This window comes from Juglans microcarpa x Juglans regia, chromosome 7D (assembly GCF_004785595.1).
Source record: "Juglans microcarpa x Juglans regia isolate MS1-56 chromosome 7D, Jm3101_v1.0, whole genome shotgun sequence".
Lineage (NCBI taxonomy): Eukaryota > Viridiplantae > Streptophyta > Magnoliopsida > Fagales > Juglandaceae > Juglans > Juglans microcarpa x Juglans regia.
The window spans coordinates 26267378-26282964 of NC_054606.1; the positions used below are offsets into that span (position 1 = coordinate 26267378).

At 32.0% G+C, this 15587-nt stretch overlaps 1 protein-coding gene across 1 annotated transcript in view; it reads left to right on the plus strand.

Moving 5' to 3' along the window:
* The window catches only part of LOC121239996 (mediator of RNA polymerase II transcription subunit 13-like), a 51868-nt gene that overhangs the window by 976 nt on the left and 35305 nt on the right, over positions 1 to 15587 (plus strand). The window contains 5 exon segments of the mRNA XM_041137419.1: positions 13606 to 13679; positions 13803 to 13942; positions 14055 to 14141; positions 14328 to 14415; positions 14499 to 14579. Of these exon segments, the coding sequence (XP_040993353.1) occupies positions 13606 to 13679; positions 13803 to 13942; positions 14055 to 14141; positions 14328 to 14415; positions 14499 to 14579 (470 nt within the window).

Below are 15587 nucleotides of genomic sequence, written 5' to 3' on the forward strand. Positions count from 1 at the left end.
ACCCTTTAGTCTTTGGAGCATAACTTCTTCTAGTGAACTCCTTCCTATAAGGGTAATTTTGGTGTCTATGAAAAGTCAAGAGAAAATACTAGAATTTTTGTGTTAAAACCTTGACCAAAAATGAACATCTAGAAGGAGACAACGACGCAAAAAACTTGTTATAAAATTTTACAAGTGCACGAAATTGTACTAAGTTATAAAATGATAAAAAAGATGCTGAACCCACGAGCACTATTTACCTATTAACTATTGAAATTGTTCTAATTCTAAGTTATTCGAAAATTAAAAAGGAAAAAAAAAGTGGTAGATTTTGAATTTGAAAAACAGTTACAAATTAAATTAAATCAACAAACGAAGAATTGGCAAACACTTGAAAAGAAGAAGATTTCATCTAAGAAGAAAACACTAAAGCATCTGACTCACCTAACCAATTCAATCTCAAATTCTAACCATACAATCAATCAATTATCATCCTATTTGACGGTGAAATATTATAACTTATCTAACACCCTCTCTCGAGTAGAATTAGAATTACTCAATATACGATAACCCATGATATGTCTATGCGAATTTAAAAGCATTTGAGCACATTAAGATTAATAATATTTTACATAAAAGTCACACAAATCACCTTGGCATATTTCTGTCTTTTGTTCAATTCATGGCATGCATCATACGAAGCTAAACTACATGCATCATCTCTCAAATTAACATACATAATAAATCAATCAACTATTGGCCAAATAATTGAAAGCATTAAACTCATTAATGTATACTCAAAAGGAATGATAAAATTATGATTACATAGAAATAAGGTTTGAGATTATCATAGAGAGACTACATCATAGCCTTAGTAATAGAAATTAGTTCATAATAGAATCAAAACAAACCATAATAATCTTGGAATTCATAATAAAAATTATACAAAGAGAAGATGAAAGAGTTAAGAAAGAAACTGTATGTAGATTGAGAATCTTAATCATTGATGAACTCTAATTCTGAAGATTTTTTACCTCCTACTTGATGCATTGTTTCCTCTCTGAAGATGTTCATAATTTGCTAAAGTTTAAACACAAAAGTTCTAGGGTGTTATCTCAGCTTTCCGTAGACACCAAGATTGTTCATATTGGAATTCTCTAGAAGAAGTTATGCTCCAAATACTGAAAGGTATTTCAGGAATTTGACAGTTTTGCGACTTTTTACTTGATGTGCCGTTTCCTCCTTCTAGAGGTTCATTTTCGGCCAAGGCTTTAACATAAAAGTTCTAGTGTTTTCTCTTGGCTTTCTGTAGAAACTAAAATTGCCCTTATTGGAGTTCTTTGGTAGAAGTTATGCTCCAAATACTGAAAGATATTTCAGAAATTTGACAGTTTTGCGACTTTTGTCTTGATGCACTATTTCCTCCATCTAGATATTCATTTTTTACTGCTTTAACACAAAAGTTCTAGAATTTTCTCTTGGCTTTCCGTAGACACCAAAATTGTCCTTGTTGGAATTATCTAACAAAAGATATCCTCCAAATACCGAATGGTACTTCAGGAATTTCGAGAAATGAACGTTTTCTATTCTCTTGATAACTCATTTAATTTCCATGACTCCTTCAATTTATTTATTCCTAAACAAAAATAAACAAAATAAATAAAACTCTAACAAATAAGAAAATTAAACACAAACTAGCATAAGAGTAACAGTATGAAAAAACTTTTATAGAAATTAAGCACATCATTTTTCCTGATTACCACATCACATGTATGATACATTCACTCAAGGTCAAATATATATTCACCAATTGACGTCTTCCTACAAAATTTCTTCGGAAAACTTTTACTACACTTGTTATTAATCATACAACTTATTTTTGGATTTATAAATCCTCATGGACCATGAACCATATACTGTTTCACCGCATCATAAGTGATTTTATCACTATTAACATTTGAGATTTCTGCGGATATTATTCTATCTATTTCTGTTGAAGTTGGATGCTTGTCATCATAATGTAAAAAAACAGTATATATGCATCAAGTAGTCCTCTATTTTGGTACTTAATAGTAATAACTGAAAAGACACAATATAAATTTAGTTAGATTTGTACATATTTGTCTAGTTTAGGATATTAAAGAATATAACAGATGAGTAAAGGAAGTATTTCCAGCAAGCACCTTCCCGAAGTGTTGGCCATATTTTAAGTCATGTAGAAGTTTATGAGTTTAATTTTAAAAACCCTTGTGACTATATTTGGTCGATCATCTGCTTTTTGTCCCAGGTTCTTAGATAGAAACTTTCAATTTCTATTTATTTTGCATTGCATGTAAATGTTATAAATAAATCGGGATAACCTACGCACCTACAAATGGCTATTATATCTTAATAATTCTCAATCATATATCTTAGACTTCCTGTGAAACTTGAAGGTAATACAATTATCTTCCTAGTAGATGCAGGGGTTGTATCTACTCTCAAAACTGCATCTCTCAATCCACTATATAACTCCCTTTAATTTATGTTGGTTCCTTCTCACTCACATTAGTCGGGTCTCTTCAATAAATGTGTATGCATCAACAAAAAATTTTTAGAATAAATGATTGTCATATATTAATGTGTCATTCTCGTTCACATTCTTGCAATCTGTATACATAATATTCACTCATAATAATGAATTCTTTCTTTCTTGATGTACTTCTATGATTAGTCATACGTTAAATATTAAGCCTAAATCCATCTTCTCCGTATGGAAAAAGAAAAGGATATTGTAGCGTCATATATAATGGATGCAACTCATTAATCATTTTCAATCCACCTTCTTTATATTCGACAACAATATCCCGATGAGCATCCTCAATACCAATATCACAAATAATAATTGCAGCAATCTCAGAACAATTGGACAAATTATGTTCTCTTCCACTTGTTATTTTTGAACTAATAAGACATAGTCTCATTTGATGAATATCATCATCTAAGAAACGGTCTCTTACCATATGAAAAACTTTCACCAATTCATTCGTTTCATTAAGCATCTGGATCAATGCGGTAAGAATTGATGACTTAATATTTTTATTGGAGTTGTTGTGATTCAGTATACTCATTCGATTTTTTACCTCATTCTCAGTGTCATAGAAGTATAACTATGCAAATCGAGGATTAGAACCATCTATTGGATGTAGGGTTCCAATTTTATAATATTTTAACCATTAATTCGAAAGATGTATAGACCGCCTCCATCATTGATATTTTTATCTACATTTTCACCCATTGAAGTCATAGCAAAAACGACATTATAATTTCATATTTGTGTCTTAAATATTTTACAATGTTGCCCACCCATAAGACTTAACAATTCTTCTAAAAGAGAATGTAACTTTTGAGGTAAAGGTAGTACAACTTGATCCTCCATACAACAAAGAGAAATTCTTGGTTGAGTGGGCATTCTTATTTTTGAGTTCTCTCTTCATACCATAATATTGCTCCACAATAATCACATTCATAAGATGGATAACCAAAATTTCAAAGCTTTGTATATTTTTCTAGAATGTAGAAAACAAAACTAAAAAACATAATTACTATTAATCCTATTATAAAAAAAAAAAAAAAAAGTGTGTTATTATACATCAATTATGTAATTGAGTCATTTATTTGATGGTTAGGTAGTTGTACTATCTTTGTTTCGTTCACTATCAACACACATAATTGATTCACTTCGTATTTCATCCATTATTATTTGTCTTCTGCGTCGCACAATTATGCCATCATTTATACTGTCACTACTTTGTTCATCATCATAATGCATTCTTGCTCTACTCTTTTTATCATTAATAATCTTTTGTCTTCTACTACATGCAGTCTAGCATTTTCTATTTTTAATTTTTCTAAACAATAAAAATGGCCACAAAGTAAAAAATGAACATAAATGCATCGGATAAAAATCAATAGTTTAACTTAACATATGCAAATTAATTAAATTACAAATAAATGCCTGAGAATGGTTACCATGAAACAAATTATCTGAGATAAAGAACAAAGTCACTAAAGATCATAAGTGAACATAAATGCATCAGATAAAGATCAATTGTTTAACTTAATATAAGCAAATTAATTAAATCATAAATAAATGCATAAGAACAATCACCATGAAATAAATGATTTGAGATAAAGAACAAATTAACTAAAGATTAGAAGAGAACATAAATGCACCAGATAAAGATCATTAGTTTAACTTAATATAAGAAAATTAATCAAATCACAAATAAACTGAATAGAAAAAACTGAGCACATCTCCTAGCAGAAAATAAAACCATTAGCTATTATTACTAATAACATTTTAACATATATAGTAGATAAGAAAATTGTCGATTACCTATAATTACTTTATTATCATTTAATATATTACTTGGTATTCTTTCTTTCTTTTAGTTTTTTTTTTTTATTACTACTTAGAGTTACTTGTGTTAAGATGATATATTATTATGTAGACACCCTGTGTACATAAATCTATTCATTAATATATCGAGGACCAATTGAAGTTGATTATGCTTGTAGTTGACCAAATATATTTTCATGTATAGTTTTGAGTTATGTTATAATTTTAGTTTATATGAAATTTTATATATGATTTGACCCCCAGATATAAGAATCCTAGATTCGTTCTTGATTGCAAAAAGACTGAAGTAGTTTGGATAGCCATGAACCATTAGATAATGTTTAAGTGACTATTTCTTGGAAACTGTTTTCAGCTTACATATATTCTTCTAATTTTTGCTTTCAAGACTTGTACAAAATTTTTGCTCTTTCTAATTAAATGTATGTACTGTATTGACTGTTTTGTAATTGGCCTTGAAATTCTTTGATCAATAAAATTGTTTATTTATCAAATAGAAGAATGTATATAATGTATTAATCCTATGTACTTAGATCTATTCATTAACAAGACTTACTTCCTAATCAAACGGGGTCCATGATCGCATTTGCTCTTTAGCCCACATCTAGCCCATGTCTTTTCCACTTGTAACAGCCCACTTATTATTTATTCCCTTTTGGCCCACTTAAACACATACATTTATTGCTTAGGATTCTTTTCAATCCCCAACTTCCCCAAATCACTTCATCATCTTCCCGAGCCTTTATCTCTTGCCCTTCGCGCCCCCTTATTGCCACTGATCCCCTGAGGCCTTGCCCCTGTCGCGTAACAATTTTGTAACAAGCTTAAGGTAAAGGCTATAAAACTAGGATTTTACTCTCTTCAAGGGGAGCTCCTTCAAAAATGAGAGAGAAAGACAAGAAAATTGTGATTTCATTCAGCATACCCGCAGTAAAAGACATTGTCTTGCTTATAAAATTCCAAGTTAACAGTAAAGATAAAACAAACTAGACAAAATAACAAAAACAACAAGCAACCAGTGGACCATAAAAGACACCCATGAAATAAGGCCAGCAGGCATGTCCAATATAAAAGCAATAAATGACAGCTTAAGGGAACATACTCCCAGCCCACTACTTAACAAGACTAAGTGACAGAAAAAAAAAAAAAAAAAAGGCCTCCAGCGTTGGGGCTGAGCCCAGCCCACTAGCAATCCACAAGCTTTAGATATTCACTTCAGTTCTAAGCCTTTGACCGAGGCCCTCGACAACAACTGCTTATTTCCATGAATGCCCTTCTTCATCTTCTTCAGTTAAACCCTAGATTGGCCTCTGGTAAGCTGTGTAACGAATTTCTGATTCCAAATATTGAAATCGCAGACCTCGTAGGTTTAGGATCTAAAAGGTTCAAACCATGGTGACCGCTCCAAGTATTTGTTCTTTTACAAATGGGCATCACTCTCATCAATATGCATACCAAAAAGGTCAGTTAAGGAGTATAGGTTGTTAAAATGGCTTTTGGTTTCTCTTTGATTGTAATTGCAAGCCTATATAAAATGATTAGTTAAGGGGAGTATGAGTTTTCTGAAACTTGGGGCCTTTTCTAAATTTCCTGAATTTGAAGTTGTATTTATTTATTTTTTTCTTTGCAAAATTGTATATTTTACATCAATCAGTATGAAGGTTTCTCATGATAGGTTGAAATTGGCCGAGCTTATGATTGAGGTGGAGCAGCTTGTCTCAACATTTTGACAGATGAGAAGTATTTTAAGATAAATAAATCAGTTTTAATCTTTCTGTGCATTCTTATGGCTTCAATGTTGCTGGATTTAGTTCAGTTTTCTGTATGTATGAGTTGTTGAAGCTTCGTAATGGAAATATGCCTATCTATTTCTCACATCTAAAATTTTTATATTTTAGTTTCTTACTTGGCATGTTATATGTTCTGTCATTTATTAAGAGGTTATGTTTTGTCTGTTTTAGGATATTATTAGTAAGATATCATCACTATCTCAAAATGGTCCTTTTGGTGATTATGAGGCATGTCATGCATTTAAAACTTTTTTTCAAACAACCAAAACATCATCTATACTTGTTTCTGAGATTTTTTTTTTTTTTTAAGGATTTCCCAGATATTCTTAATAGCCACACATCATTTATCGTTGTTTCCCATAAAAGAATAGCCACACATACATACGCTTATACCTGGCCCAAATAATTAGTTATAAAATCCATGCAAGTCTTAGAGCATGTTTGGGAAACATTAAAATTTTGAAAATTCTTAAAATTTATCATAAACTTATAATTTTCTGTAAATATCATTCAAACACAAATGAACCATTTTCTCACCCAAACTAACATTTCCTTGACCCATAATTTTCAAACAATCAAAACATCATCTATTCTTTTAGATACTGTTCTGATATATTTTGTGTGGGACCTGTGATTATGTGGAAAGCAATCTAAAGGAATAACAAATGAACCTAAAAAAGAAAAATTTATTTGAGTCTGCACATCATATATCTGCAATCATTGGGACTTTAAGTTTTAATTGTAACCCTTAAGTTTTATGAATCTTTAAGTTTTATAATTCATTATGGTATCAGTTACTTCATTTCTTAGGACTATGAACAAACATGTGTAATGCATAGATAGACTATATATACCATAAACACACAAAAGACAGTTAAACTCACATATTTAATTTTTCTTTGAACTTCAGCACGCTCACACCTGAGAAATAGTTGAATGCAGAAATTACAGTGGCCTAGCCTCACTTTATTTGTGAGAGAGAGCAAAGAAGAAAGTGTAAGAAAGAAAAGTAATTTTCTAAAAAAAGAGTGAAAGAAAAACGCGTCTTTGGTTTCTTTTTGAAATGCAGAAAATTGCTTGCCGGTTTATTCGGTTGCCTCTTCGCGTTTGCACCACTTGCCATTTGGTTAACTATTATTTAGTTGTCATTCGATAGTTGCATGCACCTCTTGACACTTTGTAAAGAAAGTGTGTCCAAATGAGATAATAGGATTACAATATGAATAATTAGTGTACTTATTGAAAAGAATGCAAGTATAAAATTAAGATAGAAATAATTTGTAAAATTATATTGGCATTCGAGGTGCCAAGGCCTCCTGTATTTTGATGAACTGAAAAACTGCAGCTGAGAATTGAAGTGATTTTTCATGGCACCACTTGACGTTTGGTTCTTCAATTTCCTTTTGCACCACTTGACATTTTTCACTTTTTCCTGATTTTGTGGTTTTTTTTCAGTGCTATCTCAACTGCAAATAATAAACAGTTACATCTCATCATTTCAACTTATTCTTTATGGTCATGTTAATATTAATTAGCGGTTGCGTGAATAAGTTTGTTTTCATATATATATTTTTTTTAAACAAAAGTTTGTTTTCACAATTTATGATTCAAAGCGTTGGCCCTGTATTATAAAGTTGCAGGAAAAAAGTTACAGCAGAAGTATGGCTCTTTCTACTGGTCCCCATGTACAGCTCATTGCATAAACTTAATGTTGGGAAATTTTTCTGATCCAATATATTTTTCCCTTATTGATGATACTATAAAAAAGGCAAAAAAGATAACAAAGTTCATCTATAACCATGGTTGGGTTTTGGCATTGATGAGAAAAGACTTTACCAAAGGTCATGATTTGTGTCGTCCTGCAATTACAAGATTTGCGACAAATTTTTTAAGTATCCAATGTTTGCTCTTGTTTAAGAAAGAACTCAGACAAATGTTTACTTGTGATAAATGGATTGCATCAAGTCATTCTAAGAGCAACATAGGGAAGGAGATAGCTGTGATCGTTTTAGAAGATAAAGAGTTTTGGGCTCAATGTCAATTTATTGTCAAAGTTAGTGAGCATTTGGTTCGTGTTCTATGACTTGATGACGGGGATGAGAAGTCTGTAATGGGATACTTGTATAATGCAATGGAAATAGCCAAAGAGAACATAAAAGTAAGATGCAATAACAAAGTTAGTTTATTCAGTCCATTCACCAGGATCATTGATTCTAGATGGGATAGGCAGCTTTACAGTCCATTACATGTAGCGGGTTGTTTTCTTGACCCTGAAATTTACTATAACCCCAATTTTAAAAATAAAAATGATATTATAAGAGGCTTCAACAGTTGTGTTATGAATATGGAACTTGATCCCGATAATCAAGACAAGATCATTGCAGAACTTGACTTGTATAAGAATGCAGTAGGTGATTTTGGACATTCTTTAGCAATCCGCCAGCGTGATAAGATTAATCCAGGTATTATCATTTATCAATATCATTTGTTAAATAATGTGACTTTGTACTTTAAATTTTATCTTATTTTATTTTTACTTGTATTTAATTAATAATTAATAATTGTATTATTATTATAGTTGCATGATGGACCCAATTTGGTTGCGAGGTTCCAACGCTTCAAAGGTTTGCTGTTCGAGTACTAAATCAATGTTGTAGTGCAACTGGATGTGAGAGAAATTGGAGCACATTTGATTTTATTCATTCGAAGAAGAGAAATAGATTAGTGCATAAACGTTTGAATGACTTAGTATTTGTTCGTTATAACTTGAAGATGTGAGAGAGGTAAATTTTTTAATTCTAATGTTTTCACTGTTGAAAAATATATAACATTTTCACTTATGTTTGATTTTATTTTGACAGGAGCATAAAAAAAGAAGAGATGTTTTAGATCCAATCAATATTGAAAATATTGATTTGATGGAAGAATGGGTGGGTGAAGAATCTGAACTTCTTGATGGAGAAGATTTGGATTGGACAAGTATTAAGGAGCCATTAGTCTCACTAAATGAGGAAGATAATGATAATGTTGGTGTTGATGTTGATGACAGTGATGACGTTGATGAAAATATTTTGATTAACATGTCGAATCCTGATCCTTATTGTCTTTTTTATGAGGATTAGTATTTTTAAGAGGAAGTGGTGACGTTAATGATTTTATCATGATAATGTTGGTACTTATAACTTTATGTTAGTTGTAACTTAAAATTTAAGACTTGTATTGAGAAGTATTGAGTTTATGACTTATTTTGTTGTTATTTTGGAATACAGTTAATACTTGCATATATATAATTTATCCAGGTATAAATTATTTCGAAACGGTACACAAAACGGTACCGATACCGAAACGGTATCGTGACCGAAATATTATCCCAAAACGGTACACGAAACGGTACCGGTACCGAAATATTTCGTTCCAGTGCCTTGACCAGTACGACTTCCGGTACGGTATTCAAAACATTGCTTCTACTACTCTCTCAATTCTTTCCCTCTCTCTCCGTTTGTAGATCCCAAGACTTCCATCTTTTTCCCTTTCTTTACAATTCCTCCGGCTTAACAGTTAGCAATTAGGGTTTTGAATTCGGATTTCTATTCCTTCTAATTTTTGTTTTCTTTATGGGTGTAAATTTGAACCCAAAAACTGAAAAACTGGTCCATACTTGTTGGCCCAGTTTTGAATTGGTCGTTCTTGTAACTGTAAAATCGGCTGGATCCGATATGGTCCTGGTTCCATGGTTTCCAGGACTGGACTGGCCCAGTTGGGAAAAAAAAATATAAAAATTAACATTATATATATATAAGTTTTATACAAAATTAATATTATACAAAATATTTTTTATATATAAATTTTATATATAATATATAATTATATATGAAATTTTTATATATAATATATAATTATATTTCATATATGAAATAATTTCATATTATAATTTATAAATTATAAAATAAAATGCTAATCTTAAAGATGAAAATTTAATTGATGATATGCTTTAAACATAAAATATATATTTAAATTATTAATAACATTTTATTTATAGTTATACTAATATATAACTAATACTAATATATTATATATAGCTAAATAATCACTATACTAACTAACCACTATAACAAATTACTATACTAATACTATCACTATAATACTATCAATAATATAGTTATAATAAATTAAACTCACTATAACAAATAACAAATACTAATATAACAATTAATAAACTCATTATAGCTATAGTTATACTTATAGTCTAATATAGATTATAGTTATACTTATATTATATAGCTATACTAATATATAACTAATACTAATATATAGCTGTACTAATAGTCTAGTATTAATATTATTATATAGTCTAACTAATACTAATTGTCTAATATTGACTATAGTTATATATTATTATAGTCTAATATATTATACTGCTATAATAATATATAACTAATTCTAATAGTTTAATATAGACTATAATTATACTAAATCACTATAACTAATACTAATATATAGATATACTAATAATCTAATATCAATATTATTATATAATCTAATATATTATATAGCTATACCAATATATAAGTTTATAACTAATACTAATAGTTTAATATACACTATAGTTATACTTATATTAATATATAACTAATACTAATCACTATAACTAAATCACTATAGTCTATTAAATATATTACAAATAATTATCAATTATAATTATCAATTTTCCAAACCATCAAAATTTTTTTTAATTATCATTTAAAATAAAAAAAAGAACCACATTGAAAATTTGAAACCAATTGGAAACGGCGCCGTTTCCTCTCCAGTCTCCGTTCTACCGTTTCTTTCGATTCTCGAATAAACTCGTCTTCTCTCGTCTCTCTGCCTCAGTCACTCGTCTCTCTGCCTCACTCTCTCGTCTCTGTCTCTCTGCCCCCTCACCGGCCGTCGCACATAACTTAGCCGCAGGCCCGCAGCCTACCACGCACAGACCCTCGGCCTCACCTCATTCTCTCTGTCTTCGATTCCTCACGGACCCACGGTAATTTGTTTTTGTCTTTTAAATTACTTTGAAATCTGGTAGAACCGTAGACGGTATTTGTTTTATTAGGGTTTTTGAATCCGAAATTTAGGATTTTTGTGATTGTGTTTGTGATTGTGTCTGTGCTATTAGGGTTTTGTGATTGGGTTTGCATTATTAGGGTTTTATGATTGGGCTTATAACTTTAAGAAAATGGGATAATTGCATCTGGTTTATATATATATTGTCAATATGTAGTAAATTACAATTAAATGGCATCTAATTGACAAATATTTCAAACATGGTACATGGTCACTTCTTGATTATTCGGCAGTGCCCAGGAAATTATTGTATTGATTGAACTACATTGTAGCATTTTTCATCATAATCACTATCTGTATAAACAGAATCATCTCTAAGTTTGAATAGGTAATGAGAACTGAAATATCTTTAAATGTGGCTCAAAACTACCAAAACCATTTAAGAATCATATATTAATTTGCATGCACCGACAGATGACAAACTGTCAAACTTACATTTTTAAAAAACTGAAAAACTGGACCGGAAACCAGTAAAACCGGAAGTACCTGTTTAGGAGGGTAACCGGTGCGTAATCGGTTTTGGAAAATGCAAAACTGGTACATACCAGTTCAGTCCTAAATTTTGTCCAAAACAGAACCGGACCGAACCGGACCGCTTACACCCCTAGTTTTCTTTGCTTCTCTTTTTTCTTCTATTTATTTTTGTTCCTTTTTCATTTTCCTTCTAGTTGAGAATCTTGTTTGCGTATGAGTTATCTCTTTTCTGTTTGCAGGTTAAATGCTCGACCCCTCTTAGCGTAAGTGTTGGAGTCTCAGAAGCTTTTATTAGTCAGGGAGCTTCGTCATATAGCAGCAATGTGGACTAATGTTTTCAAACTTGTACGATTCTATCATATTTGGTCCTATATTTTTAGTTTTCATCTGCAGCATCAGATTTATTTGTGTCTATTACCTTATTTATAAACGGCCTACTTGTTTTATTCTTGTTTTTGAATTGGTCTCACTTATCATGTTCGTAATTCAGACCTTAACACTATGGTGCTGTTGTTAGGGCCGTGCTAGTGATATGTTTGTTTTCTGCATATTTGCTTGTTGTAAGGATGTTAAGCTTGGTTGCTGGATCTGAATAAAGTTTAATTATGCTAAATCTGAATTCCTGCCTGATGGTCATTTCATAAATCTGTTCTCCATTTTTTGATGTTCTCTTTCATTATGGGCGCCCTTTTGTTGTCTGCCTCTGTATTTGTGCGTCCACTCTCGTGCTTCATAAGATCTTTATTTCATATCCCTTAGAAACAATATAGTTATGGTTTAAACATAGGTACCATTCTATATCGGCATGCAAGATTACACACCCGAGCCATTTTCAAGTAATTGGAACTTTTTTTGGTGCCTGTTTTCCCTGATCACCACACCACATGTATGACACCTTCACTCAAGGTTGAGATTTTCTATTATTGCTCATCCCTCATGCTAGAGGTTCATTCCCTTTGAGGAGCTTATGGAGGAATAACGCTCCTTTGAAGGTAGCATGCTTTTATTGGACAACAGCCCTTAAAAAGATTCTTATAGTGGATTTGATTAAAAGATGGATAATCATAATGGAGTAGTGTTGTATTTGCAAGTTGTGTCGAGAGAGCATTAATCATCCCTGACTTCATTGCAAGGTGGCTAGAGAGTTATGGGCATCGATCTTTCACCTTTTGGGTTCTTGTGGGTTGTGCCCCAATGGGCAGTGGAGATGCTAGTGTGTGGGAAAAACATTTTGGGAAGGTACAATAACATCGATGTTTGATGGATGGCTCCTTTGTGCTTAATGTGGAGCATTTGGTGGGATTGTAATGCTAGAACCTTTGAGGATGGTGAGAGGACGGTGGTAGAGTTGAAGCCATTGTGCTCAGATCTCTTCGTAGTTGGACGGCTACCCACAATAGTTTTATATTTGCTAGTTTTCTAGGTTTTGTGCACTTTTGTTCTTTTTCATCCTCTAGTTAGTAGGGCGTGTTTCTCTTGTATACATCTAGTGTACGTGGGTTGCGGCCCTTTGTGCTATTAATAAGATTGATTTTACCTATATAGAAAATGAGGCCTTCTCTTGAATACCCGTTGCTCAGTTCATGTGCCAGAACTAGTATTGCCACTTGCCATGGCCCTTTTTTTCACATGTTGGACCTCCACTAGCATGACTAGTTCCATTTTTACCACCAACTACTCTCCCTTTACCACTATTCATTACATAATGGCCAACATTGTTGCTAACCTGCCAGTGTGAAACATACAATGTGGCATCTGGCTTGTATTCTTTTATATATTTGTTATAAATGTCAATTCTTGGTTCTCACAATATATCTGGTCCTTGCATTTCTTATATTTTTTTATCTTCCATTTCTATAGGGAGGCCTTCATCAGATATCATGGTTCCAGTTTCTTCCCCACGAAGCCGATTTGAGCTCTCTACCTGACAAAAGGTTTGGATTTTTGGATGTTTTTCTTCTATCTCGTGTAGTCCAAGTTGATTGAGCTAGTTAGTAAGGCAGTTTTGTTGGAGATTATAAGCAGTTGCATAGTAAGATTTCATTCATATCGAACAGTGTGAAAGTAGAGCAGAAAGATACTGCTATGCTGTCGGTGCTTTCATCGCATCTACAGTTGCAAAAGGAAGGATTTCTCAGCACATGGACCAATTCCTTTGTTGGGCCCTGGGATCCATCTCAAGGTCTGCACAATCCTGGTAAGAGATGCCGCCGTAGTAATTTTTCACTATCCTATTACGATGTACTATTTATACTGAAACCGACTATCTTTGGTTATCTAACTACTGTGCACCCATACAATTTGCATAGATGAGAAAATCAAGCTTTGGCTTTTTCTTCCTGGGCGTCATTCATCAGTTGTTGATACTGCTCAAAGTGCAGTCTCTAGATTAAGAGGTATCGTGTTCTAGAGTGTATTTTTTTTTTCTTGATACGGTTGTTTTATGGAGCATTATGTATGGTATTTTCGTTTTTTGCTATTTTGTAACTTCTATTTTCTTTGGTTTGCTCTATTTTCACATACAATTTTTTTCAAATGCGATTTTAGTACTACTATCTTATTTTGATTTTTTAATGTGAAAGTAATTGCATCTGGAATATGGTTGGCTCCCGGAGACTCAGAAGAGGTTGCATCTGCCCTTTCACAGGCTTTAAGGAATTGTATAGAGAGGTCCCTAATCTTCCATTTCCAAAACTAAAGCGGTGAAGTTTTTCTTGTTCTTAACTTGACATATATCTTGTTGGAATGGGCAGAACACTTGCCGGACTTTCCTACGTGAGATTTGGAGATGTGTTTTCAAAGTATTGTCCATCACAAAGTGAGGAAATGTTCAGGTTTGTTCACAATCATATGTTGATAGTAGTAGAAGCTTCATCTATTGAAAAAGAAGGAAGAAAATATATTATACTAGTTTTAATATTGATGGCAATGAGGATTATCATGATAACAAAAATTGTATAACTATGATACAGGATTATTTTAGCATTACTATAATGTATAGGATAAAAGCGTAAAATGTGGTCATATTGGAAATGTTCCAACTCTTACTTAATCACAACTTTAAAACCAGCGTGTAATGGAGTGGAGACTATACACCCTCCTAGTTATTTGTGAATGTGGGTAGGGGCATGGTACAGTCAAAAGTGCTAGAGGCAAGAAATGAATAAGAACAATTCTTTCTCTCTCTCTCTCTCCCTCCCTCCCTATAAAACTTCCACATGACACCGAAGATGTCCTCAAAGTTTTCTTAGAGTGATCACTCCAAGCTTATAATAATAAGATGGGGTTATCCTCGGAAGTTAGCCATTTCTTTTCTCTAATCTAAATGTCTAGATAGTTAACATACGTTTTCTTGAAATATAGAAATTTCATAATATTTGCCTTAGATGATTGCAAGTGAACTTTTTTGCTCCCTTTGGTTTTAGTTTATATGTCATTGGTACTAATATATATAAAAAAATTATATGCCACTGGTAATTATTCAAAGAAAGATACATATGGATTTTCCATTTTGTTTATGGTGGTGTTTTTGGAGGGAGAGGAATGCAAGAAGTTTCGAGGGTTGTAAACGGTCAATGGAAGAGCTTAGAACTCTTTTTTTTAGTACTTTATTCCATTGGTTGATTGTAATAGATCAATGGCGTGAATAGCCATGATTTTCTTGTATCACTGGACACATGCTTAAGTCGCTCTTGTATATGTCCCGTGTACTTGAGCCATGCCTATTTATATCATCAATAAAATCCTTGTTTACTGAAAAAAACACATCTGGATTTTTTTTCCCTTTGTTTTTTATTGTGATATAGAACTTGGTTTATTTGTGGAAGACAATGAATCACTGG